A 26155-nucleotide genomic window follows, 5' to 3' on the forward strand; every position below is an offset into this window, starting at 1 on the left:
GTGCAGCAGACACTCAGAAAGTGGCAAGTGTGAGTTTTCTAAGCAGATGGCAGTTACTTGCTCAAGTACAGATTGCAGTCTGGGATATGGGTGACAACTAGGTTTGGAGAAATCTGTCCCCAAGTCCTTGTGTTCATAACTGGGCACTACTAGACCTACTTTGTGGGGCTTATAGGGACCTTGGGATCCAGCCAGGTAGATTAATGGTCACATATTAGTACCTGCCATTGCCGAGTGTCTACTAGGTGGTTGTGCTCTTTCCTCTTGAGCCAGAAGGTGAAGCTGAGGATGCTTGCCTCTTTTTATTCTGCCTGCCCTCACTGATACCTTGACCACTGGCTGAGCCAGAAGTCTGGAAGCATTATTTGATGGAGAGAGAAGGTAGAAAGGAAACATCTATTCTGACTCTAAACTTGAAAACAGCCACATGGGGTTGGAGTCCTAAGAAGGATGGGGACTCTGCTTGGGGCTCCTGCACACCACCCCCAGTCAATCTCTGGCCTTGCAGGAGGCACAAATGCCTGAGTATCCTTTACCTTTGAATGGGAGACCAGAATGTTGCTTTAAATATTACTGGGCCCTGGTTCTAAGGAGGCTGTGACTATCTCCCCAAGCAAAGAACTGACTATTGAAAACAGATGTAGCTCACTTCATTGGGGTCTCTAACATGTGTATCCCAAATTAACACCCCCATTTCTGCTAGCCAAGCTCTCTAGACTCCAGAGTGTGAGGCCATGCATGACCAAACTCTAGCACTAAACAGAACAATTTCCAGACCTTCTCTGTACTCCTGGAGTGGTAAAGGGAGCAAAGATGAGCCTGAGGATACGAACTTGGCCTTCTTTTTATGTGCACGCAGCACCCAGCTTGGTGCCTACCACCAAAAAGGGCTGAACAGCTAGCTGTCCAATAGCACCCTGAGATGTATCCACTGAGTTCCCAGCCAATAGGGAGCCCTGGCAATGAGCATCCACACAGCACATAGCTGAGAGTGAGTATAGGAATAGCTGATGCTCCCAAGGGGTGGTGAGGCATGTAGTCAGGGAAGACCTGGAAAGCTTTCTGCTGTAGATGTTTGGAGTTGGCCATGGAGCAAAGAGACGGAAATATGTGTATCGTGACACAGAATGCTGCTTCTTGCAAAAGTACAGATACAGGACATGGTGAGAAATTAGGCACTAGGTGTAAATGAGAGACCGGGTTTTGGTGTTTTTTGTTGTTATTGTTGTTCGTTTTGGGGTTTTTTTTTTTTTTTTCTTTTTCTCTGTCTGATGCTCAGCTAGCCATGTGCTTCTGGGCCTTTGGGGTTTCTAGCCATTGGTTTGCGTCTCCAAACCTAAGGTTTCTAAGAAGAAAAAGATCTGAGGAGAGAATGCCACCATTGGATTAACTAATTCTAAAGTATTGGTTACTAAAAAGTTCTTTCAGGGTATCAGGAGAGATGGAAATAAGGGGAGAGGCATAGGGGCAGACTGCTACAGATCTCCAGATGTGGAGGACCTGGGTTCAAATCCCAGCTTTGCCATTCTACAGCTGTGGGACTCTAGGCGTGTTACTCAACCTCTCTGTGCTCATTTCCTTATATCTGTGGCTCTAATGATAGCAGTGACCTTTTTGGTGAGGATAATGTGAAACAGTCCCGGGATGGAACATCACCAGTTTCCCATGGACACAGTTGGTTATACACACTGAATGACACAAACCAAATACCCAGTGTCTGGATACCCATCAGGAATAGCTTTTGTTGTTCTTGCCATTATGGTAAAAAGCAATCATGTTCTCCCAACAAGGTGATCTATAATTGTTTGGATTTATAGGTGGCACTCTGGGGTGCCCCCATACATGTGTTCCTTAAAGCAATTAGACTACTGTGCAGATGTGCAGAGGCCACTGCTAACCACCGCTCAGATAGGTACAATATCAGACCCAGGGGCATCCCCTGAGAGACCAGACATAAGCATGGCTGGGCTTCCACAATTCTTTTCTCCCTGCTGTCTCAGGTTCAACATCTGGGCTGGGTTTAACCTCATGATTTAAAGATCTGGCTATCCCCCAGCCCCAGCCTCTAACTCAGAAGCCACATGGTCCGGGCTATGCCTGCTCCCCGTGGAGACTCACACTCGATGCTCTGACACCCCCTGCCATTCACATGCTATTAAGATCAGAGTGCTGGTGTGGGAAGCTGCCCCAACCCTGGATACAGCGTCACCACCTTATACAGCTGAATTTAGGCAGAAAGCTCTCAGGATAGATGGGGTCTGAGGATCCAGTGGTGTGACTCTGTCTGTAGCCCTGCTTTTTGCACCAGAGGGTGTGGGCTCAGCTCCCGTGGTCAGTGCTGTGTTGCCTATATAGAGGCCTGACTTTAGAGACACTCCATAAGGCCAGTGCACCCTCTGCCCCTCTTCACACAGTTTCTTTCTGTGTTCACTGCTGGTCAATGCCCTTTCCTGCTCACCTGCCAGTCCTTCTCCCTCCACACTCTTCCAGACTGGGATGATAGAGCTTCAATCCTTATGACTTTCTCCTCAAGGGACATTAAGAAAGTTCAGTAGAACTTCTGGAGCCTCTTTTCTCTGTCTTTGGAAAGGGAAAACATCAGTACCTGGTGGCCATTCGATTCCATAAGCCTTTGAGGCAATGCTGAGGTAATGCCGGTCACCTTAGTTATCACCACACTGAGTGCTCTTAAAAGTAGTACACATGGCTCTGGCCCCATGAAGGACTTAGGGAAGCAGATAAAATGGTCCCCAATGAAGACTGTATATGTTCTCTGAGGAAACAAAGAGTGGGTACCTGTGTTAGGAGCCCAGGCCTAAAGCACAAGTTTATATTATTTCCTGGGGTGTTCCCTTTATTTGGCTTCTATGCCCAAAGCCTTAAGCAGTAGCCACAGAAGGAAGGGTAGAAGAGAGGCAAGCATGCCCTGGTACCCCTTCATGCAAGGGATGGGTCCGTGGCCTAGGGAAAGACAAGGGACACTTTGTGTCATTCATTAGATGGGAAGCTTTGGTTCTCCAGGCCCTACATGACCCTGAGCCACATGAAGCTTTGTGACCTCAGCCTTCCCTTGGCCCCACAGGAACAGCACCTAGAACAGGTCCCTGTCAGGTGTTTATCACTAAGTGTCTCATGGTGGGAAAAACAAGGGAAACAAAGGGGCCAGGACAGCACAGAGAACTTGACACCATGCTGGTATTGAAAAGGGCAGCCTATGGTTAATTTTAGATGACTCCCAAGCCAGCCTACACCGTGGGACAAGGAGCAAGAAATGGAGAACAGTTCATGGAGATGGGGTATGCCCTGTGATAGAAAATTGCCCTACTGTTTTAGAACCAGAACTGTCCATGAATTAGCCACAGCATGGGGACCCACCCAGAAGGGGTAGAATAGTGAGTGGTGACCTCTGTCTTTCTAGCCTTGTGTCCTATGTCTCCTGAGGGACACTGTGTCCCTGGGGGTTCAGCTGGTAAACCAAGGAACCTGGAGATGTAGTAGGATCCCAGGTGTGGTGAGATAGGGGCTTCTGGGATGTAGATACCATGTGGGGACACTTTCAGACTGGAGACAGACCACAAGACCTCCCTGTTCCCTGGAGATCTTTCTAGAAGGGATGTTGCTCATTTGTAGAGCTCTTAACCATATGGCATAAAGGCCAGAAGAGAAAGACTCACATGGGTATTCCTAAGTCTGAGAAATTTAGCCACCTTCGCACACAAATGTGGGGCAAGAAGAAAAGACTAGAGGAAGAAAGTCCCCACCTCAGTCCTCCTGCTGAGAGTTTAGCAGATTTGGTTTTCTTCTGTAAAATGCTGCTTGGGTCCCCTTTCATCTGCCTCTCAGAAACAGCAACTCAAAGCATCTTTAGAAATTTTCTTTAAAAACTGTCTTTTGGGGCTAGGAGTATGACTCAGTTGACAGAGTACTCACCTAATGTGCCCAAGACCTGAGTTCTATACCCAGCACCACATAAACCAGCCATTATGGTGTACACCTTTAATCCTGCACGCCTTAGGTGGAGCCAAGAAACTCAGAAGTTAGCTACACAGGGAGTTCAAGGCCATCCTGGGCTACATGAGACAATGACTCAATCAAAAAGAAATCAAATCTCCTTGTGGTATTTACTGAGCTGCTATTGACTGGTGATCATCTCATGTAGGCTTCTACTATAGAAGGGATTTCATTTCTGCACATAGACATGTCATCCACAGGCATGGCTGACTCCAGCATCATCTGGATGACTGGCCATCCCTCCTGTTCTGCTTAACTTCTGCTGCCCTTGCCTTGGCTTATTTCACAGACAGGCACTGGGGACCCTGGTAGACTCAGGCTGAGGCCCTCCCATTCCATTCTCCCCAGAAGTATCATAAGTAGCCCCTTTAAATTCCCAGAAGACGTTCTTATTGGACCACCTGAACTCACAAGACCCCTCTCAAACCAATCAGATCTGTCTCTCAAGGACCAATAAATAGTAGAAGTTAAAGAGGGGACTAGAGACAACCACAGGGGCCTCTGGGTGCAGTACACACATGACTGTGTGGAGGAAAAGCAGACACTTTGCTCCTGAGGAGCACTCAGCCTTCCTAGGAAGAAGAGAAGGAGGAAACAGCTAAGGGACATGGAAGATTCCCCCAATACATTAGACTCCAACTATGTGCAGCAGCCCCTAATAATCACACCCAGAGAACCAGAGAAATGCCACGGTGCCAGCATGTGCAAGCTTGTGACAAGTGTCACAGCAATGAGGAGACTGGCCTGGTGTCATGGCCAAGTCTTGGTTCCTCTTTCTGTCGAGCCATAGGTAATTTACCACTCTGGACCTCGGTTTCCTCGTCTGTAACATGGCATGAGCCCATGCAGCTTTCGTGGCATTGTTTTAAGAAGTGAAGAAAACACACAGTGTGATTTAAGCCTACCCTGTGGGAACTGTGACCCAGCATCATCATTGTCATTCTTCTCTGGTAATCTCCATGTGACTTTAGGGGACATGTTGGGCTTAATTTGTGGTGAGAGTCCATCACCCAATCCTGGCCAATGAGTGAGCTTGTGTAGCAAATAGGAAGAGATGAGGTGGATTTTGTTTTGCTTTGTTGTTTAGTGAAGCCTGCTATTTGCTCTGGAGTGCATACACACCCTCCCTGAGACACTCCCCCACCCGCCATGGAGAAAAGTCCTCTAAAAGTGGGTTCATCCGGACACCTGAATCAGTGGAGCAGCTCTTCAGAGTGGCGCCCACACACCATATGAATCATCAATAGAATAAAGCTAGGAGCCCAACAGTGCACGCTGAGAAGTGTCCCTGATACACGGCTCCACAGGCCAGCCAAGGGGTACAAAGGAGAGCAGAAAGCAGTTCAAAAAGGGCTGCCCTGCAGCTGATCAGAAAGTTCCTGGGTGATCTCAGCGGGACGAAGAGGCTCTGGTGACCATCCAGCAGTGCTCTGCCCAGCCAGGGCCACCATTACTCACTGTGGGCCACGATCACTCACTGAGGGTCGCCATCACTCACTGTGGACTGCCAAAGCATCCAGGTCAAATGTTTTCAGCAGGGCTCCCAGTAGCCAGTAGAAAGAGGAAGTGTGGTTAGGAAAGGTCACCTGATTCTCAGAACAAAGCCACCATTGTTTTACAGAATAGATATTCACTAAACAGTAAGCATCTACTGTGCACTCAAAAACAAAAAGAGGAAGAGTGAAAACTTTGGCTTTGAGTTCTGACACTCATGGAGGGCCGTTAACCTGTCTCTCCCTCTTTGAGCCTTTTTAAATGTGGCATATCTGTTATGTGCATATTTGGACCACACCTTCTCTTCTCTAAAGAGATGGTATAGCTTCCTAATGTTTCCTAGGGAACAACATTTATGTCTCATGACTGCCCCTGGGATATTGAGGACCAGGCAGCCTTCACAGACATCTACTTTTGGTCCAAGGTCAGGGCAATTGGGCTAGAAACTAGTATGAGTTTCTGAGCAATCTGGAAGCCACAGGCGGCTGGGCTTCAGTCCTGCCAGTAGAGAGGATGCAGAAGAGATGATCTTTTCCAGACATCCTCTCCCCTCTCCAAAGGGAGTCACGGGCAGAGCATAAGCTATACTTGCCCTGTTACTCTCTGGCCTAGAAGCAGTTCTATTTACAGCAGGGAACTGACCCCAGCTATGATGCCATGAACTAGCTAGAGCATGCTTAACCGCAGTGTGCCAACCCTCATGGCTTTGTGCCCCATTGTCTTCTCATCATCCTTGGGAGCCAAGAACTGTTTTCATCCCAGCTGCCACAGAAGGAAACTGAGCTCAGAGCCTCTCCATTAACATGTATCTCCCATGCTACCTGGCTGTGAATGTGACAGACAGGAATGACTGCAGTGAGAAGGAATGTGCTAAAGATCAAAGACGCACTGATCCTGCCTAGGGAGGCTCAAAATTGGGAGAGACTTCCTCTGCGCTAGGCTCAAAGGTCAGGGAGGCATTGAATGTCCAGCCATAGGACAAAAGTATAATTTCAGTGGCAAACAGCAAGAATGACGAGCCTGGGGTGAGGACTAGAGTGTACATGAGACATGAATAGTTGCTAGATCAGCCCTCCAAGAGCAGGGGTCTTCAGCCACAGGTTGTAGGTGGTTTTATATAGTCTGGATTTAATTGATGTGATTATGAATCTAAATTGTCAAGTTGATAAAGTCCAGAAGCACCAAGGAGATAAACTTCTGGGCTAATCGATATGGGGAAACCTGCCCACTATGGGTGGCACCATTCCCTGTGGTAGGATCCTGGACTGTATAAAAAAGAAAGAAAGTAAGCTGAGCACAGGTTTTGATTGTTCTCTGCTCTTGACTATGGATTAATGTAATCAGTTTTTCATATTGTGACTCTTCCTTTCCTTCCATGACCTGCATGCTGCTAACACTCTAAGCCAAAGCAAAACCTGTCCCTTAAATTGCTTTTGCCAGGGTATTTTATCACAACAAAGAAAAAGCAATTAATAAAGTGGGTTGCTTGTGCTGTGTGACCAAATCATCACCTGGTGTGAGACTACTTAGCCCAGTCTGTGTATGAAGAGAACCTCAAGTTCTGTGAGTGTAGAGTCCTAGACAAACCTGTCTCCAGGGCTAGAGGAGACAAAGAAGTGAGAATTTAGGGAATTGGTTCTTATAGCAGGTTCCCTGTCACTCCAGCATTCCATCCAGACTACAAGAGTACACCAAGTGGCTGGGCTTCTGACACCACTGTAAGCATAAGGCCCCACATCCTTATCTGTCTCATGTGGTGGTATCTGTGCAGGTTAAAGGTCAGGGTCAGAGAACCATTTCTGTGAGGTCCAGTGTTCAAGAGAAGATGGCAGAAGGGATAAATGTCAGAGAAAGAAACAGAAAGATGAGGAAATTGACTCAGCCTGTCCCTTCCTTAAAACTCTCTCCTATACTGACTTCCCATACCCATAGTTACTGCTCCACTGCAGCTAACAATAACCATGGACACAATGAGAATTCAAACCAGAGCCCTGTCCTGACAGCTGGGCTTTGTAGTGACTAGGCCTATGGGTACCCTTAGGCAAGAGTTCCTTGATTCCTGAGAGTCCAAAGGCTTGAGCCCCAATTTTCAATTCTTTCTCCTTGCTGAGTCTGCTTCCCCATCTGACAGATGGGCTAAGGGAAGAGAAATATTTCTTGGTGTTTGGACCAGATTGAACAGTAGTGGGACTTCAGCTCTAAGACCAGCCTCAGTCCCATGGGGCAGATGTGGCTTAGGACAGCCGAAACTGCCTCTTTTTACAGGTACCTGTCACCTGAGAAGCCTAGGCAAGACAGATGAGTTTCCCACACAGGTCCCTCATCTCTCAGAGGTTACCTTACTCCACCTAGTGCAATTCTGGCCCATGCCATGGTTTCAGATAGTTATTTATAGCCCATGGAAATGAGCACCCAGGCCTGTGTCTCCCTGGTACCCAGATGACAGCACTAGTTTCTGTCTTGAAGAGAGCTCCCCATAAATAAATCCCTGTAGTCTGTCTACCTGGGTATCCTTGTAAGGTTGATGGGTAGAAGATCTGTCCCCTTTATGAGACAGCTTTGGACAAATACTCATAGGGTTAAGAGGCAAGAGTTGGCATTTCTGGCTGGAGGAAAGAGGCAGCATCTGAACAAAACTGTTTGAAAAGTAAACAGTTGTAGTAGGAAACAGTGTATGGATCAAGTCACAGAGATGGAGAAGAAAGTAATATAGAATGTCTTTGTTAGGGCTTGGGGTCAGGAATTGGAAAGAGAAGTTGTAGTCATTCAGAGTAAACAAGCAAGCAACGGAGGCATTTCATGTGACCTTTGGAGAGTCTGAGAAATCTCTGTCTTGTGGACTCCTCACAATAACTCATATAGTTAGGTGCAAGCATCCTATTCTTACAAACAGGGAAACCAAGGCACAAGGAGGTTAATTCGCCTTCCTGGGATCACACAGAGAGAATAGAGATTCAAGATAAACTGCAAACTCCAGAGTCCAGGCTACAAACCAGTCAGAAGGAGGGCAGGAGGGATCAGGAGGTAAAGGCACTTGCTGCCAAGTCTGTTTACCTGAGTTCAATCCCCAGGACCCAAGTGATAGGAGAGAGAACTGACTCCCACAAGGTGTCCTCTGATCTCCATACACATGCGACACACATATACACAAAAAGTAAAACACACCTTAAACATTTTAATCAAACTACAAAGAGATATGGATGTTGAAACAGAAAGCTTAGGGTAAAAAGAGACAGAGGCATTGTGGAGCTCACCGGGCATCCAGAAGAAATACAAATGAGAGCCAGGGCGTCCTCTGGGGTCCCTGTTCTTCCCTGTGTGGCATTAATATCAGGGCATGACAGGTGATACTTAAACACCAACCTGAGGGCATCAGTGACATTGCTTTCTACTTATCCATGTAGCAGAAACATTCTGGAACATTCTGGAAAGCAATTGTTGCAAAAAATATAAAGTAAGATGAACCTTGCAAAATAGCATTTCAAAAGAGGGGAGAAGCTAGGGACTGGGGAGATGGCTCAGTTAGTAAAGTGCTTAGCACACAAACAGGAGGACCTGAGTTTGGATCTCTAATACACACATACAAAACTGGGTCTGAGCAAGATAGTTACCGCAGCACCAGAGAAGTGGAAACAGGAGGATTCCCCTGGGGCTTACTGGCTAGCCAGTCCAGCTGAATCAGTGAAAGACTCTGCCTCAAACATAAGGTGGAGAAGAAGACACACATCAACCTCTGGCTTTCACACACACACACACACACACACACACACACACACACAAACACACACACACTCACACACACACACACACACATGCACACATGAACACACACAGAGTAAAGGGTAGGGTTTGCCTTATGCATTCCAGCAAAGGCAATGACCCCATCCATGCAACCAGATGCAGAAGATCATGTCATTCTAAGAGCACTGCTAGCTTTGGTTGAGCCACAGAAGGAACATAGTTGCATAAAATGGCAAGGAAGAATAGCTCTGGGGTCCTTGGATAAAGAATAAGCCCAGAACCCTAGCCAAGTACTTCAGAAGGTTTGAAACTGACATGTGTGTTGTTCAGTGGCAGGTCTGGCAGCAAGTGTCTTTTGGAGATCTCTGGGGTGGGCAGAAGGACAATAAACTTCACCAATCACTGAAAATCCCAAGCAAAGCTATTATGGAAAGTGTGTGGCACCCAGCTCTCCACAGCAGTGTTAGTAACTTCCCATGGCATAAATACTGTCATCACAGGACAGTAGTGAATAGGGGTTGGGAAGAGGTGAACAGCATTGTGCCCACACCACATAGACTCCCCCAGGAAAGACACCTCGTGAAACTCCTAGCATGAGTCCTAGATAAGACTCCTATCAACACGGATAATGGAACCTGAAATGTCCACCTTCTGTAACCAAGCAATATTTTCAGTGGAGGGGGAAACCAACCCACTCACAAAGTCTTCAACCCAAAATTTGTCCTATCCACAAGATATGCAGAGATAAAGATGGAGTAGAGATTAAGGTAATAATCAACCAAAGATTGTCCCAACCCAAAGACGAAGTAAATGATGGCTTTGAGGTTCCAATGTCTTTGTTCATTCATTGGTTTATTTATTTACATTGGAATCGGAGCTTCCCCTCCCTCTTTGCCTCTCAGTCCGTCCTTCCCTCTTGCCTCCCCTCTCCCATTCTCCCTCCCTCTCTCAGAGAAGGGGAGGCCTCCCATGGATATCAATCCACCTTGGCATACCAAATTGCAGTAGGACTAGTAACATCTTATATTGAGGCTAGACAAAGGCAGCCCAACTAGGGGAAAGGGATCCAAAGTCAGTCAACACAGTCAGAGATAGCCCCTGATCCAGTTGTCAGGGACCAACATGAAGACCAAACTGCACATCTATTACATGTGTTTAGCAGGCCTAGGACCATCCCATGCATGTTCTTTGGTTGGTGGTTCAGTCTCCATAAGTCCCTATGGGCCCAGGTTAGTTGTCTCTGTAGGTCCTCTTGTGGTATCCTTGACTTCTTTGGCTCTTTAAATCCTTCCTTTCTCCCTCCCACAAGATTCCCTGAGCTCCCCCTAATGTTTGGCTGTGGGCCTCTACAGCTGTTCCCATTAGCTGCTGAGTGAAGCCTCTCAGAAGACAATTATATTAGGTTCTTGTCTGCATGCATAGCAAATTATTATTAAATAGTGTCAGCGGTTGGCTTTCTATAGTGGAATGGGTCTCAGGTTGGGCCAACCTTTGGTTGGTTATTTCCTTAATCTCTGCTCCATCTTTATCTCTGCACATCTTGTAGGCAGGGCAAATCTTGGGTTGAAGGCTTTGTGAATGGGTTGGTGTCCCTCTCCACTGGAAATCATGCTTGGTTTCATTATCTCATGTTGCTAGGAGTCTTAGCTAGGGTCGCCCTCATAGATTCCTGGGAGTTTCCCTTGTCCTAGTTTTCTAACTCATCCCAGAGATGCCATCCTCCAACTCCCTGCCTCTGATTTCAATTCTTTCTCCCAGTTCTCACTCCCTCCACTCTCCCCCAACTTTACCTCTCTTAATCTTATGCTAAACCCTCCCCACCCAATTCCCTCAGTCCACCCAGCCCCAATATCTAACCTATTTTCCCTTCTCTCAGTGAGAGTCAACTGTCCGACCTTGGGTCCTCCTTGTTGCTTAATTTCTTTGGATCTGTGGTTTGTAACATGGCTATCCTGTATTTTGTTACTAATATCCACTTACCATGTGTGTCTTTCTGGGTCTAAGACAAACCCATGTCCTCTGGAAGGGCAGCCTGTGCTCTTGACCACTGAACCATCTCTCTAGCATCCCTGTCACCTTCTGAAATGCGATTTATAGAATTATGAACTTATATTACAGAATACTAACAGGTAGGAACCTCCCCAGTCAGGGAAGAGCATCTCCTCTGAATGGTAATTGGCTGTGTTCACGCCCAGGCCAGGAAGATGGTATATCTTGATTGACAGCTCTCAAAACTCTTCCCTGTGAGGAAGTCCTTATGTCCTGCAGGAAAGAGCTTTATACAAGCTAAACCCAGCATGTGCTTTGTCTGTCTCTTTTTTATTTCTTTAAGATATGTTTTTAATTACATTTTTCTTGCCTTCTATTTTCGTCTTTCACCTTTATTTCCATTTCTGTCTCTCCTTCCCGCTGACCTCTTTCATTCCCTTCTCTTTTATATCTTGTCTCCTCCCTTTCTGTCCCTCCTCTCTCCATCTTTCCTTCCTAAATCACAATTACAAACATCTTTAGAGGATCCAGGTATAACTTCAAGAAGGACAAGCAGAAGGATCAGAGAAGTACATGGGCTCTGAGTAGCCATACTGGGCCTTCCCCAGCCATCATGATCCCAAGTGCCAAAAATAACTCAACTAAAAAGCCCCCTTCAATACCCATCTGCCTGCATGGCTTCTCTTGGAGATGACCTAGAGAATAGACACCAAAATGTGACAAGCATCCTGGAGCAGACCCCATGAGAATAGGTGAGGTGAAGGGGACACTCGGAGTCATTGGTGGCTGGAAGCTGGAATATTTGGACCTCTCTCAACACATGGGCAGGTGGTCATACTAAGATCCCACTGATATGCCAGGGTCAGGAGTCCACCTGCAAAGTTCTGCTGTCCCTTACTTGAGACCATGGGGTGGACAGAAGGCCATCAGGGGACCTGGGTAGCAAGGGAGCCTGTAGGGAGAGGGAATTTCCCCTCCAGGAACAACCAAATAGACACTGGCCTTTTACCAGCAGCTCACACCACCATTCACCCCCATGGTGAAGGAAGAGGAAACTGAGGCACAGAGAGATTGGCTGACTTGTCAAAGTCGCATGGTTGTGGGAAGAAAACCTGGCCCTGGATAAATGAGAACCATGGTCTTGAGCATCTGTCATGAGAGAGGAAGGACATCCATGGGACTCTTCCCATCTAGAAGGAATAAGTCCCGGTCAGCCACCTGACACCTTTCCCTTTCCCCCAAACACGCTGGAGCCCAGATATGAGTGGGTAGGTGGTGCTGGCAGATATGTGATCCACCAATGAGACTGAGGTATCGTTTGTCCTGCACACCCAATGGGCTACATGTCTGTGGATGCTGAGGGTGCATGTGGCTGTTTTCAGGTTCCCATGTCTACTTCTTGGGTTTGTCACTGTGTGAGCTTACTCTTCATAGTCTTTGTACGTCACAGAGTTCAGGTGAATAAGCTTGCTGTGGCCCACCATCTCATCAAAGAGCCTCTGAGCTGGCGAGCTGACAGAGGTGCACCCCAGCTGACCCCACCTTGGGTCACGGAGGAAGACTAAGCAGTAAATATCTGGGAAGCTATTCCTCTTAAAGCAGAGGGGCAGGACCCCAGTTACACAGAGGACTAGGCAAGGGACTGACTTGGATGCTGCAGGACCAGGCTGCAAAGCCGTCTCTCTCTTTCTTCCTTTGGGTCTGATGGCTGTTTGATCCTAAACGTTGAGCTCCTCTACTGTTCCACACCCACTCAGGCTTGTCCAAAGTGTGCTAACAAGCACCATGGGAGCAGCCAGGCTTCAGGTCGCTAATGAAGAACATGCAGCTGCGTGGGGACTGATAGAGGCCTCAAGTGGGTGGGGAAGGACAGTTTGAGGAAGGAAGGACAAGCCCTTGACTACAGCAGCTGCTGTCTGTATTGTCAGCATCTTTCAGATGGGGAGACCCAGGCACGGCATGCCACGTCACACCCTAACAAGTGTCAGAAGCCAGATAGGAGCCTATGCCTGCTGGTTCTAGCTCTGTCCCCTCAGCCCTCAGTTCCACCTCTCTGGTTAACACAGCCCTTCGAGACCTCTGGGAAAACATGTCAGCTCAGTCCCGAACTTTCACCTCTGTTCCTGAACTTGACAGGCATGGTGGCCTTCTGTTAATGTGCTTTCAAGTCATGATGGTTTAATAATGGAGTGAGTGTCTGGGAAAGAATTACCTCTAGTATATGTGGGGACCAATCAGTGTGAGGTTTAAAGGCATTGGCCTGACTAGGTGTGTGCAGGGGAGCTGAGGGTCATGGACACCTACTGAGCTCCAAATTATTTGGAAAAATGCCCTGGCTAAGTGTGTGCATACGTACCGATGAGGTCCAGCTTCTGAAACCTTTTAAAGCCCATCCGTGCATTCTTGAGCACCTATTACGTGCTGAGCAGAGCTCTAGGCACAGCAGTTTATACAGTCAAAAGTGTGCCTGTGTTCACGAGACTTGCATGTGAGCGTGTTTGGCAGGAAATGACCAAGGAGCGAAGCGGTGTGGGAGCTTGCCCGGGGCTCTGGAGGCTCTAGGGGCTTTGAGCTAAAGGCTACACTGGGAAACAGCACAGGGTGATGTCTGAGCACCACAACAGGGAGGCAGAAGAAGCTGGAGGCTGGACAGAAGAAGGTGGACAAAGGCTGAGATAGGGTCTGTCTAGGGCACAGAAATGGAGGGTAGTGGACAGAGAGCGGAGGCCATGTGGGGATTAGAGGCTGTCCTCTAAGGTGTGGGACATTTCTGGGGGTGAGTGGGGGGAGCAGCATTTTTGTCTCTGCCAAAAGCCTGCAGAGTGGATTCTAAACTGTCAGTCTCACCGTGAAGGAACGGCTAAGTGGAGAAGTAGCTTGCCCAGTGAGATACAGCAGGGTCACTATTTTAACACAGGCCGGGCTAAGCTCCTCACCTAGCCTACTGACTGTTGTCCACTCACCTTGAGGATGTCCCTGGCTCCAGGCTTCCGGCATCATGCTCTACACCTGACTGTCCTGGCACGGCACTTTGTTCTGTCATTTTCTCTCATGGCTGGGCCGCAGGCTGAACATAACTTGGTGGAATGTGATTTTTGAAGGTTCGTTCAGAACATCATGTCTCCCATACAATTGCAAGTAGCTACATTCTTGGTTGCTAGGCAGCCAGGTGCAACCCAGAACAAGGGGTTGGGGAGGAGTGAATGACTCAGCCTAAGCATCCACCCTTCTTTAGCAATGTGCTGTAAGATACAACCCCTCCCAGAGAGGGAAGGTAAACCCCGGGGCAAAACGGACGCAAGCAGAAAAGGCAAACAGTTTAAATCAAACAGAACACTTTCTGTCCCCAAAGGAAAACTGAGCCAAGGCTCTCTTAGAAATAATAGGAAAAGCTCTTCATGGTCATCATGATGGGCTGAAGAGGATAAAAGGAAATGGCATCTGGGTAAAGCTTGGCCCAACACCACCAAGTTCACCTCCTCACAAGTAGCAAAACGCAAGGCCTCTGTGGGGAACCAGCCATGGCATGTGTAATTTAGTAGCAGGTGTGCTATGGTGACAAGTGCCCGGGCCTGTGCTCAGTGCCACTACTTGGCTACCTTGAAGCCCCACACTGGTACCATTTGAGACTTAGTGCCTCCAAGCAGTTGAGTGTGACATGTTTCTGTGCCCTTTGGAGACAGGACAGACCTAATTCTCTGGGTGCAGCAGCTATGAAGTATTTACTTGAATATGTGAACAAGAAAGAAGGGGAATAAGGGGATGGGAGTAAAGAGTGGAGAAGAGGAAGTCTGCCATGTCCCCTTAGGGAGGAGAGGGCAGACTACATAGTGAGTCAGAATCAAGGTGAGGGGCCATTTTAGAAATAGACAAGATAGAAAGATTTAAATCTGAATTTAGGTGTGACCTCAATAGCAAAGAAAGGTCAAACCCAAAACACCAAGGAGGCTGATCTCCATGGCCGACCAGAGGAGAAGCAGATGTGTGAGAAACAAAGAGTTTGGTTGTCAGGCATGTCTAAAACCACAACGAAATGCTCTCCTTGTGTGCACTATGAGATTCTGTCCCAAGTATCAAAAACAAAATGAAGACAGATTGAAAGACATTCCAAGACCTTCATTTCCTAACCCGCACCAGTGACAGACATCATTAATCAATCCCAGTACTCAGATCCCATCACAGCTGAACACTAATGACAAGTCCAGTATCTGAGAAGACCTCTGTGGGCCTGTGATAATCTAGGTCTCCTTACAGCCAGAACCACAAGTACTGTCTTCCAACCCATCAGAAGAGACATAGCCCAGGTCCTGTCCCTTCTCTGCCAAAGGAGGCCACTCACCCCCAGCAGGAATATCACTGATATGTAACCAGAGGCCTATGGCTTCCAAGCCATCCAGGGCCCATTGTGTGCTTCAAGGCAGCCAAACAGTGGGACTGAGCGCAGGCAGAGGTACCAGCTACTGAATCACACGAAGAGACCATGGCTGGTTCCTCACAGAAACCTTCAGTTTCACCATTCATGAAGAAGCAGACGTGGTGATGTTGGGCCAGGCTCCACCCAGCTGCCGTTTCTCCTCAGCCACTATGAATGTTGAATTTGCACAGGTTAGCCCTTCACCAAGCTCCTGTACTGCACCTCATTCCCACAAGGAAGGGAAGGTGAGTCCTGCCACACTGGACTGCAGACCCCGGCACCCAAAGTGAAGAAGGAAGCCCAGGGCTGTGGTGAGGGCAACAGAGGGACCTTGGAGGGTCCACTGGGGAAATGCACTGGGCCTTTGGTTGCTGACCGAATCCCCATGAAGCCAGGTAAAACATCACCAAGAACAGCATGCACTGTAAATGCTAACCCATGCCCAAGAGACTCCAACATATATAATACAGAGTAGCAAGACCATGGGAAAGTTCACAGCTGCCTGCACCCTTACAGTCCCTCTCTGTGGAGTGAGTTTCTCTACAGATGAATCAGGGACCCTGTCCTTTAGAGGCATAGGGTACTACTATTTACCAGAGTTACTCTGTGTTGAGCATTAGGTGCCCCACACTGCGCCACAGCCCTCTCATTACCCTCTGGAGCCTGCAGAATCCCTGTCACTGTGCATCCTGAGTGGCCCAGAGAAGGCTAACGACTGCCCCTCAGACCACACAGCTGCAAAGCAGAAAGGCAAGTCTTCGGGTGACATGACACGCCACTCTGTGGCCTCAGGACAGAAGCAGCTACTAGGTTTTACCTGTGCCTGACCCATCGCTCCCATAAGATTTTCACCCAGCATGTGGTCACAGCGTTGATTTACCAGGCTCCCAAGTGAGTGCAGAAAACCAAAAGAGATAGCCCCAGTGCCTCTGCTTACTGTTGTGTGACACCCTTACATCTAAGAGCACGGTTACAGCATGCTAAGTGAGCCAGTGAAGACGTGGTCCCGGAGAAGACATTATGCTGCAAGGACATTCCACACACTCTGGTGCCCTGGCTCAGCTTAGGAAGTCAGCATTTACCCACCAGGAAACCAATGCCCAACTGTTATAAATTGTTAAAGACCATACAACTAGAAGATGGCAGAAGCTGGGTTCTAACTTAAGACCACCCCCCATCCCAGAGCCTGTTGCAGGGGTGAGAGGGGGCATGCAGGGTCCAAAGAAGTTGCCTCTCAAAGCAGCAGCACTGGCAATCTGGGGATGTGGCTCTATCTATAATGTACTTGCCTAGTGTGCACCAAGCTCCGAGGCCAGTCTTCAGTAAGAAATAAACAGGGTGTGGGGGTACACGCTTGTAATCCTAGCACTTGAAAAATGAAGGCAGGAAGATCAGAAAGTCAAAGTCATCCCCAGCTACTTATCAAGTTCAAAGCTAGCCTGGGCTACATTCAGCCCTGTCTGAAGAAAACCAGTATGGAATAACAAAGGTGGTGATATAGTGCTTTGAACAATCCAGGTTGTTCATCCAGGCACATCTGTGATTTGCCTTCCTAACTCTCTGTCTATCTCTATCTCTCTCATTTTGCTCTTTAGTTCACACTGTCCTTGAACTCACAGTGTAGCCCAGGCTAGCCCAAAAGACACTTGGCAGTCCTTCTGCCTCAGTGTACCAAGTGCTGAGATTTGCGGGTTTGAGTCACCGTGTCCATCTGCTTTCTCCTTTCTTCTGTCCCTCAGTGTCTTCACTCATGATGTGGAGAACTTCAATCCTTTGCAACCTCCCTCATGAAGTTTTATCCAGCCAGAAAGGCCTAAATTTGTGTTCATGGATATGGGACATGGTGTCAGGGATTAGAGCCTAGACTTTAAAACCAAAGGAGGATATCCCCATCCCTCGGTTTCTCCATCTTTAAAAACAGTTCACAAAAGGAGGTCACAGGCAAGCCATGAGTGCCCACGCGTGGTAAATGATGGGGATTCTATGATCATTGCCACAGTGTGGACCAGCCAGGGGTCAGAGCTGACTCTTCTACCTGCCTGACCCACAGTGTCCTCATGAGTACTGTGGACCTGCGAACCCCACTCCCAGGAGTTCTCCAGAGGGACTCACTCTGAGCTGGCCACGCTCGGTTGCCTTCACACCTGGCTCCCCATGCATCTCCCACTCACTCCCCTAGAGCACCCAGCAGTCTTGCAGTGTGAAAGAGCATCCATTTCTACAGCATGCCTCCTGGCCTGGTCCTAAAGCTGCTGTTTGTATGAACAAGAAGGACCTGGTGTCCTGGAGCTTTCCTGGAGGGAGCATCAAGATGGAAAAGTCACAAGGCCTGTGGTCAAGGCTCAGGTGTCCATTGGGCATGTGTACAGCAAGCCTGCCCCTGGTCTGTGGAGATGTGTGCCTGGGGCCCCACTTGTCAGCAAGGACATAAAGTCACTAAGAGTGAACTCTGGCACAGAGGGGATGGCCAGAGGAGACCTCAGGTGTCCCCACAAACTTCAGTGGATTTCACAGGGCCCCATCTTGGAGGAAGGGTCACTGTGCAATCAAGTGTTTCCCTCTTGCCTCTGGTCTTCCCGGGCATGAATGCCTAGGAAAAGCCATGTGCTTATTAAGCAATTACTGTAGTTCAGAACAAAACAGGCCACACTGTCCCTGCCTTCATGAAGGTGACAGTTGACAAGGGAGCCAAGTATTAAAAAAACACTTGGATTGTTAGTTATGTGAGTGAAAGGGACACTTGGGCCAAGAAGAACGTTAGAAATGGAGTCCACCCTCACCAAGCAAGCTTCAGCCAAAGAGGAGGGCATTTCCAGCCGAGGAAGCTCTACACGCTAGGGTCCTGAGGCCTGCACTATGCTAAAGCCTCAGGAAAGAGGCAGGTGTCCCTGGAGCATAAAGGTAGAGATGGGCCAGTGAGACATTAGAGGACAGAAGGGACCAGGGGTTGGGTCTCGGTAAGGATGGTGACTTTTAACCGTATGTGATGGGAACCACCAGAGTGTAGTAGATCAGGATTTAACACAAACACAATACACCTTACATACACTCTGAAAATGCAGACCGAGCATGGGAGCAGAGACCAATTACTGAAGCTACCCAAGGGGCAGCAATGACAGTGGCCTGGCTGTGAGGGTCAGGGAGGAATTATCTGCCCAGAGATACTTTTGTCTTTGGATAGAGTTTTGCTAGGTGTGTGCAGTGGGGTTAAGAGGCTAAAAAGAGCCTGGCATATCCTGGCATAGTGGTGGCACACACCCTTAATCCCAGCACTCAGGAGGCAGAAGCAGGAAGATCTATTGAGAGTTCAAGGCCAGCCTGGTCTAAATAGTGAGACCCTGTTCCCCTGCCTATTAAAAAAAATAGGTGGGGATGGACCTGAAGAAGAGCTATAGACAAAACACAAGGGAGAAGGAGAGATGATAGGGTCATCTGTTGAATACCTACTATGTGCCATTTGTTGAGTGCCTACTGTGTTCCTCTCTTGCCATGCCTTGTTTGCATCTTCATGCCCAGGCTCTAACCTAGGCAGCATCCTAGCCATGCCGTGAAAGAGCTGAAATAATCCAGTCAGAAGCACACAGCTCACAAATTAGGCTAATATATTAACTCAGCAATATTATCTCCAGGTTCATTTCATCTAAAAGTTGTATGGGGGAAGGGGGGAACCTTCATTTTCTTCAGTTTTGATTTAAAAAAAAAAAACCTTTAAATTATTCAGATAAAGCATATTCTCCTGTTTAAAATTCACATATTCCAGTCAGAGCCGATCACCACAATGCCACTGCCTCTTCTGAGCCAGTGCCTCCTCCGCGAGTTTAGGTCCTGGCACGTTGCGGCATTTTCTGGTGTACGCGAACGGGGTCAAACCGCACACCGTGTTCTAATGCCTGTTTCTCCTCCATTTCCCTCAGAGAGACTTCTCTGCTAGGGAACACGAACCGAGCTCGTTTTTAAAGAACTGCCGTGTAGTGTGTTATGGGCTAGAAGCACTACAGTGTATTTAGCCCACTCACTTTCCAAAGACAGAAACTCGGTTTTCTATAAATGTAGCTTTATAAAGGGCTTGCATGGGTTTTTTTTTTTTTTTTTTCTCTCAAAATATAAGGCTTTTATTTATACTAATGGAAGAACCCACATCACACTGACAGCACAAATATTTAGCAACACCAAGCCTGGTGACTATATTTTCCAAATCCCCTCAGGTGCCTTGGCGCTAGCTCTGGTCCACAGCCAAGGCCCTGTGTAGAACACGAGGCTGTCTCCGGAGCTGCCCGAGAGCAGCAGAGTTCTTGCCTTTGGCTTAGGCACCGGGTTCTGATGCAGGAAGCTACCCGGCACGGAAAGGGCAGTCACAGAGCCTCCGTGATCTGGGCTTTAGCTATGTGTCGTGGTCATCAGAAGCTAGGCTGCTCTGCTGCCAAGCTCACAGGAAGGAAAGAACATCCTGCCTGGATTCTACATACCATTTATGTACCCAAGAAGTACCATAATCACCCTTTTTTTTTAATCTTCGACAAGTAGAGCTAGGTTGTCCCTGGGCGCCGCTTTTGGAGAATAGAGTCTCAGAGACACCCACCTGCCTACTGTCCATTGTGCAGGGCGCCCCCTCCTGGAGCAGCGGGAAAGTGCTGCTTGCAGTGTTTTGAAACCTGCCACCCATGGAGGAAGGCCTAAGAGAAGTTGATACTGCTTCTGGGCCTCCTTTATTTTCCAAGGGGTGAGGACAAGCCACCAGGAGACAAGCCGAATAAAGTGTCTTCTATGAGGTTAACAGATTATGAAATGGCCACAGTTTGTGTACACCCAACAAAGTTTAGTTTGAAGGAGACGGGCACCCTGTTGGTCACACCTCCTTACACCTCTGTAGCCTAGAGAGGGCCAGAGAGGAAAGGGGACCCAGCCCTCTTCTGCAGGTGAATCATTCTACTTAAAGAGCAAGTCACTTTTATGTTGCAGTGCCTCAGTTTCCCCACTGAGTGACTATGAAGCAATGCTGCTTCTACAAGGTGGATTCATGGGAGACCTGAAGGAACTTTGAGGACAAAATGTTCAGATCAGTATGTCCTGTGTTTCAGGTGAACAAGTAATTAATTTACTACTCATATGTCCCAAATATTGCACAGGACATCATTCACACTAAACAGCTTGTTTGCTGTTTATCCTAAATGCCAAGTGGCTGGCTCTCTGTTTCATTTGATACTCGGGGACCTAACTCTTTCCTGTTATAAATAATTGATATTTTCGCAGCATGTAAAGATTTCCACAAGCCACCCCCATACCCTACCCATGAGCCCTCTTCCCTGCCGACATAAAACATTCTGAAGCCATGAGCTGAGTGGTCCTTCATGGAAGAGGGGCAGTAACTCAGCTTGACTCTGATCAAGGGCAGTGGGAGATTTAAACCAGTGGACCCAGTGTCTGCTCCTGGGTCAGGCTAGAGGCTCATGTACCCCACCATGTCCCTGTGTGTACAGCACACTGGTGGACCATACAAAGTCGTGTCTGCTGTGAACACCAAGTCCACAGCTGTGTCAGTGTGTGTGTGTGTGTGTGTGTGTGTGTGTGTGTGTACACCAAGTCTGCACACCAGCACATAACCAGTAAACACACCCACTGCCCTGAGAGCATTCATAATCACTGGAGACTCTAGATCCTCAAGACTGACGAATATCATGTCCCACCCCCATTAAGAACCAGGATGTAACCACAGGCTGTCCTTGTGCCTGACATGCATGTTGGATAGCAGCTAACACACACACACATACACACCTACCTACCATGGCCCTGACAGACCCCAAGACACAGAGAAGACCCATATTGTGCAGTTTTCCCACAGAGTTCAAGCCAAGCTTGCATGGCTTCCAGGAAGTACTAGGCTTTCTGTTGTGTTCAAGTGTCTCTGAGAAGCCTGGGCACTCACGTCCCCATCCCTGATCCCTGAAGAGATGGGACAATATGGAAGTCTTCTCGGGGCCCCTTCAGGATGCTGTATGTCAGCGTCCAGAAGATGGAAGCAGCAAAATTAGGTCTCAATGGGGGTTTGACACCCACAGCCAGAGCCTAATCCAGGGGCTAGCCTGAGCTATGTGTGTGAGTGAAGTGTATGCTGGGGGGGAGGGGTCAGGGAAGGTAAGAAGCCTTAAACAGGACAGCCAGTCAACAGAAGGAAGAAGCCTGTGAGCCAAGACCGAGAAAGCAATGGCAGGTGTGAGCAGAACCTGTGGCCTGGTGGAGAAGGCAGTAAATGTGAGGCCTTAGAACAACCTCAGAGAGGTCAACGGGGCAGGGTGGCTGTGTAGGGCTGGGAACTCTTCAGAGCAGAGGGGGAGGGGGAGTTCCTGACTGCTTTCCTCCTTCACTTCCTCCTGCCCTTCTCTCTCTGCCAGGGTTCTAGCTTCCTCCTCGTCGTCCTCAGTCCCATGTCTGGGTCAGTCAAGTTCTCAGCCAGATGCGCTTTCTGCATCAACTGTAGACTCCTGGAGGCTGTGAACCTGGCTGCTGCTTAGAAACACTGTCTAGTAGTAGACACACCCCATGGAAACTGAAAACCCGAGGAAGTGAGCAAAGAGCCGAGTCCTTGGGTCCAGACTCTGTGACCCACCACCGTGTGACCTGAACCAGCTGATGTTCTCATCAGACTAGCTACTGATCCAAGGCCTACAGGTGTCATGGCTTCCAAGGACCCTGGGCCCAAGCTCACCTAACAGCCATTTTCCTTTTGTTCAGCCTCTACAGGCCTCTACCCAGAGACTGCACTTCCCACTCCTGAGGAAGCTAGGAACCACACAGCGGCCACCCAGTGACCTCTGCCACAGACCGGGTGGCTCCTGAGAACTTGCATTTCCCCCAGTTCTTGTGAGAGGCTTCTAGTCTGAGAACCACCACACCCCACAAGATCCCAGGGAGTTCTTCCCACCTCAAGACATGGCCCCGCCCAGTTAAGTCAGGAACTAGCATTGTGAATCGGGCACGAATACACTTTAAATGTCAGCATGGTTCGGTGTGAGGCCAGGTTGGGACCCCGCACCTGTAGGTGCTTTTTATGTATGACAGTAATGGCAGCTGCTAGCCATTAGGTCCTTTGCTACTCTGAGCACAGGAAAGGTGGGCATTATCAGCATTCAGATGTCTGGCATAGGAAAATAAGTCCAGAGAGGGGAGGCCAGCTGCCCGAGGGCACAGAACCAGGTGTGGTGCAGGTGTCTTATCCTATTTCATCATTCCGGCCAGTTGCTGCAAGTCCCTAGTAGTAGGCTCCTGGGAACTGCCCATTGGGCCAGCCTCTGGCAAGGGATAGAGTCTATGTCATCCCACACCCAGCCATAACACAGGATTATAAATACCCATCCTTTACTCCATCCTAACTGCTACAGCTAATGTTAACAATGAACCACCACCAAGGTACACAGGGTCCTGACCAAGTCACACCCTTGGGCACATGTCCAGGTACCCATAGTTCCCTGCTCACGCTAGGTCCCAAGGTGTCATCCGAAGCCTCCTGGACACTGTCTAGTTTGAACCACTGTTGTTTTATTAGCTGTAAAGAGCAGGGCCCTGAAGCTACCTGCATGGCTGTGGCTTCTGGAAGCTTGCTCAGTCTGTACCCAGCCACATCAGGCTGGGGGAGGGGCTGGGTGGCTGCTGACCTTGTGCCACTGACCTTCCCTGTGGTCACTGGCTAGGTCCTGGGAGAAAAACTTGGATTATCACAGATTCTGTAGCTTACAAGGATCTGGGCTAAGAATCTTTCAGCCTGTGACTGGGTGACAGCCATTCTGGTGGTCACCTTCAGCCCAATACTCAGTAAATTACAGCAGACATCCAACACCTTAGTACGCAGGAGGCCCTGTGTGTCATGACTCTCCTGGGCTGAAGCAAGTTGGGCCAGACTGGGCTATGATGTCATGAGTGAAGTGTGTGAGATGTTCTTTGGCATGCATCTTTACAAGGATGTAGTGTTCCCTTCAGTCTGGTCACATCCATGTTTTAGGTCCCTTCATCCATCCAGCAGGGCCCCTTCAGGACATAAATTACTTGGAACACTGGGTCCCGAGGACAAACGCCTGGAAAGTCCCTGCTATGCTTGCCTGCTCCCTCCTCAGCTCTCAGGGACAGGCATCATCTCTCCTGGCCCCAGACCAACTTGTCCGCCCTCTGTCCACAGGTTTGCCAGGCACCGCTCCAGACCTGGAAAAGAGGAAACAGATTTTCGGGCAAAACTTCATACCTCCAAAGAAACCAAAAACCTTCCTGCAGCTGGTGTGGGAAGCGCTACAGGACGTGACACTCATCATCCTGGAGATCGCGGCCATCATCTCCCTGGGACTGTCCTTCTACCACCCACCGGGAGAGAGCAACGAAGGTAGGGTGCTCCTGACGACACCACGTGTGCAAGAATCTATGTGCATGCAGCGCCCACAACACTGCGTGAGGGACCAAGCTTGCCAGGGCTCAAGCCACACAAAACCAGTACATACCAGAGCCTGGTCAGCCCACCTCTGAGTGCAAGGCTAGACCAACAGTAGCTGTAGCTATGGTAAGCATTCACTGAGCACTTCCAGTATGTCCAGCTCAGGGCTTGTGCCTACTTTAAAGATGAGAAAACTGAGGTATGGGAAGGAGGTTAAGTTGCTCTGGGTTACGCAACATCTAAGTTCATTTTCTTTTATTCTTACAAAATATCATAGACTACATAATTTATAAAGAGGCTACCGCAAGGACTCCCAAGTCCAGCAGCAAGGTGGAGCATCTGGTGAGGGCCTTGAGTTGCCCCATACTAAACAATGACACTACACACAGTGCAACTCAAGCCCTGCACCAGACAAGTTTTTCCATGCAGGATGGGAGGGAAGGCAAATAAAAACCAGTCATAATCACTACCGTGACTCAGACTGAAGTTTGATCCTACAATCCAGGGTAGAAAGGGAAACTAGATGCTTTTCACGGGTCAGGTTATCAACAAGCAGGAGGTGAGGTTTTCTGACGGTGGATCCTGGTTGGATGTTCCCATAGGAAAGGAAGAGGGATGAGCTGTGGCCAGCCTTCCTCATGGTTTCAGCAAATGTGGAAGACCGCAGAGGCAGACGGTCAGGCTAACAGACGCCCTACAGTTTCTGTAGCTACCTCAACTGGGAGCTGTTGCGGCACAAGCCCATTTCCTCCTCATTTAATACACACAAAACCCTGGAGACAGACACTGTATTTGTTTTATTTGTTTTTATTTAATTTAATTACATTACATTTCTCTTTTCCTCCCCCTCAACCCTCTCACATACCCCTCCCATCTCTCCTTTCAATTCCTGGTCTCCTTTCTATCCACTGTTATCGAGTATGTATGTGTACATACATATATACTCCTAAATATAACCATTGAGTCCATATACTGTTAATTGTATGCATGTTTTCTGGGTTGACCATTTGGCATCGGACAAACAATTGGTGTGCTCTTCCCTGAGAGGACCGCCTCTCCGGCTCCCCGTTTTACTCCGTTGTCTGTAATTCTTTGTGTAAGGCTGAGGGGTCTTGTGGGCTTTTCCCTGTGCAGTTTGACATGTTCTTTGGTATCGTCCTCATTCAGTCGTGGTTGGGCAGTCATGTTGATAAGACTGTCTGGGCGTAGCTTCTGATGAGACACAACCTCACAGCACAATCCCTGATCTCATGGTTGGTTGGTGGTGGTGGTTGTTGCCCCTTCTTCCTAAATGTTTCCTGACCCTTACATGTGGGGATGTTTTGTGGATGACCCACTGGGACTAGGTGCCACAACTCTGGATTTTGATTGGCTGTGGTTTTCTGTAATGGTCTCATCTGTTGCAAAGGGAAGTTATCACAGATGAGGGGTGAAAAGTCCACTTACCAGGCTAGAGCCAGGAGGAGGTAGATGCTATTCCAATGAGTCCCTGAACTGTGGAGGATATGCTAAGGTCCCCCACCGAGAGCTGAAACTCTGTGGCTCTGGCCAAAACGTCCAGCTCTACAGAGGGAGCTGGAGCTGAGTCACCCGCACCAGTGGCCTCCTTTGGCCCTGCAAAGCAGAGTGAGATCAGGAGCAGCTGGCTGAGGTCAAGGTAGGACATGACCTTGATGTGCCAAAGAGAGACCCCCACGGCTCCAGACAGAGGGCTGCTGCCATAGCCATCTCTGCGGTACACAAACCCAGAGCCCAAAGATCGTGGCTTGGTGGCTGGAGTGTGGCCCAAGTTGCCCTGGCTTTGCCCCTGCCACATATCAGTGCTCCTAGTCTGGCCACACTTTCGCTAAAAGGCAGCTGCCTACACTGTGTCCCACTGGGAAAGCAGTGGAGGAAGGGAGGGATAGGTCCCCAAGGAGAGGATGAAGACTTTCCACTGGCTTCGGAAGCATCCTGCATGTAGTCCCATATGGGAATCCACCTGCTGCGTTACCCAAGAGCCAGCATCTCAGCTGGGAGGTTCTTATGCTGGCTGATAATGTGGTCTGCATTCCACTGGACAAGGGAAGGTATTGGGCCTGGGAGGAGAGGAT

The 26155-nt window shown here is 48.7% G+C and overlaps 1 protein-coding gene across 9 annotated transcripts in view; it reads left to right on the forward strand.

Annotated features, from left to right (window-relative positions):
• Window positions 1-26155, forward strand: part of ATP2B2 (ATPase plasma membrane Ca2+ transporting 2) — a gene marked incomplete at both ends in the record, with an annotated part of 91435 nt that overhangs the window by 1245 nt on the left and 64035 nt on the right. For 8 of the 9 annotated variants that reach the window (XM_080914155.1, XM_080914150.1, XM_080914152.1 and 5 more), the window contains one exon: window positions 23817-24014. In XM_080914155.1, the coding sequence (XP_080770281.1) occupies window positions 23817-24014 (198 nt within the window). Of the gene's footprint in view, window positions 1-23789; window positions 24015-26155 lie in introns of all 9 variants that reach the window. The other variant, XM_080914151.1, reaches the window with a different exon arrangement.

This window comes from Micromys minutus (genome assembly GCF_963924665.1).
Source record: "Micromys minutus genome assembly, chromosome: 3".
Lineage (NCBI taxonomy): Eukaryota > Metazoa > Chordata > Mammalia > Rodentia > Muridae > Micromys > Micromys minutus.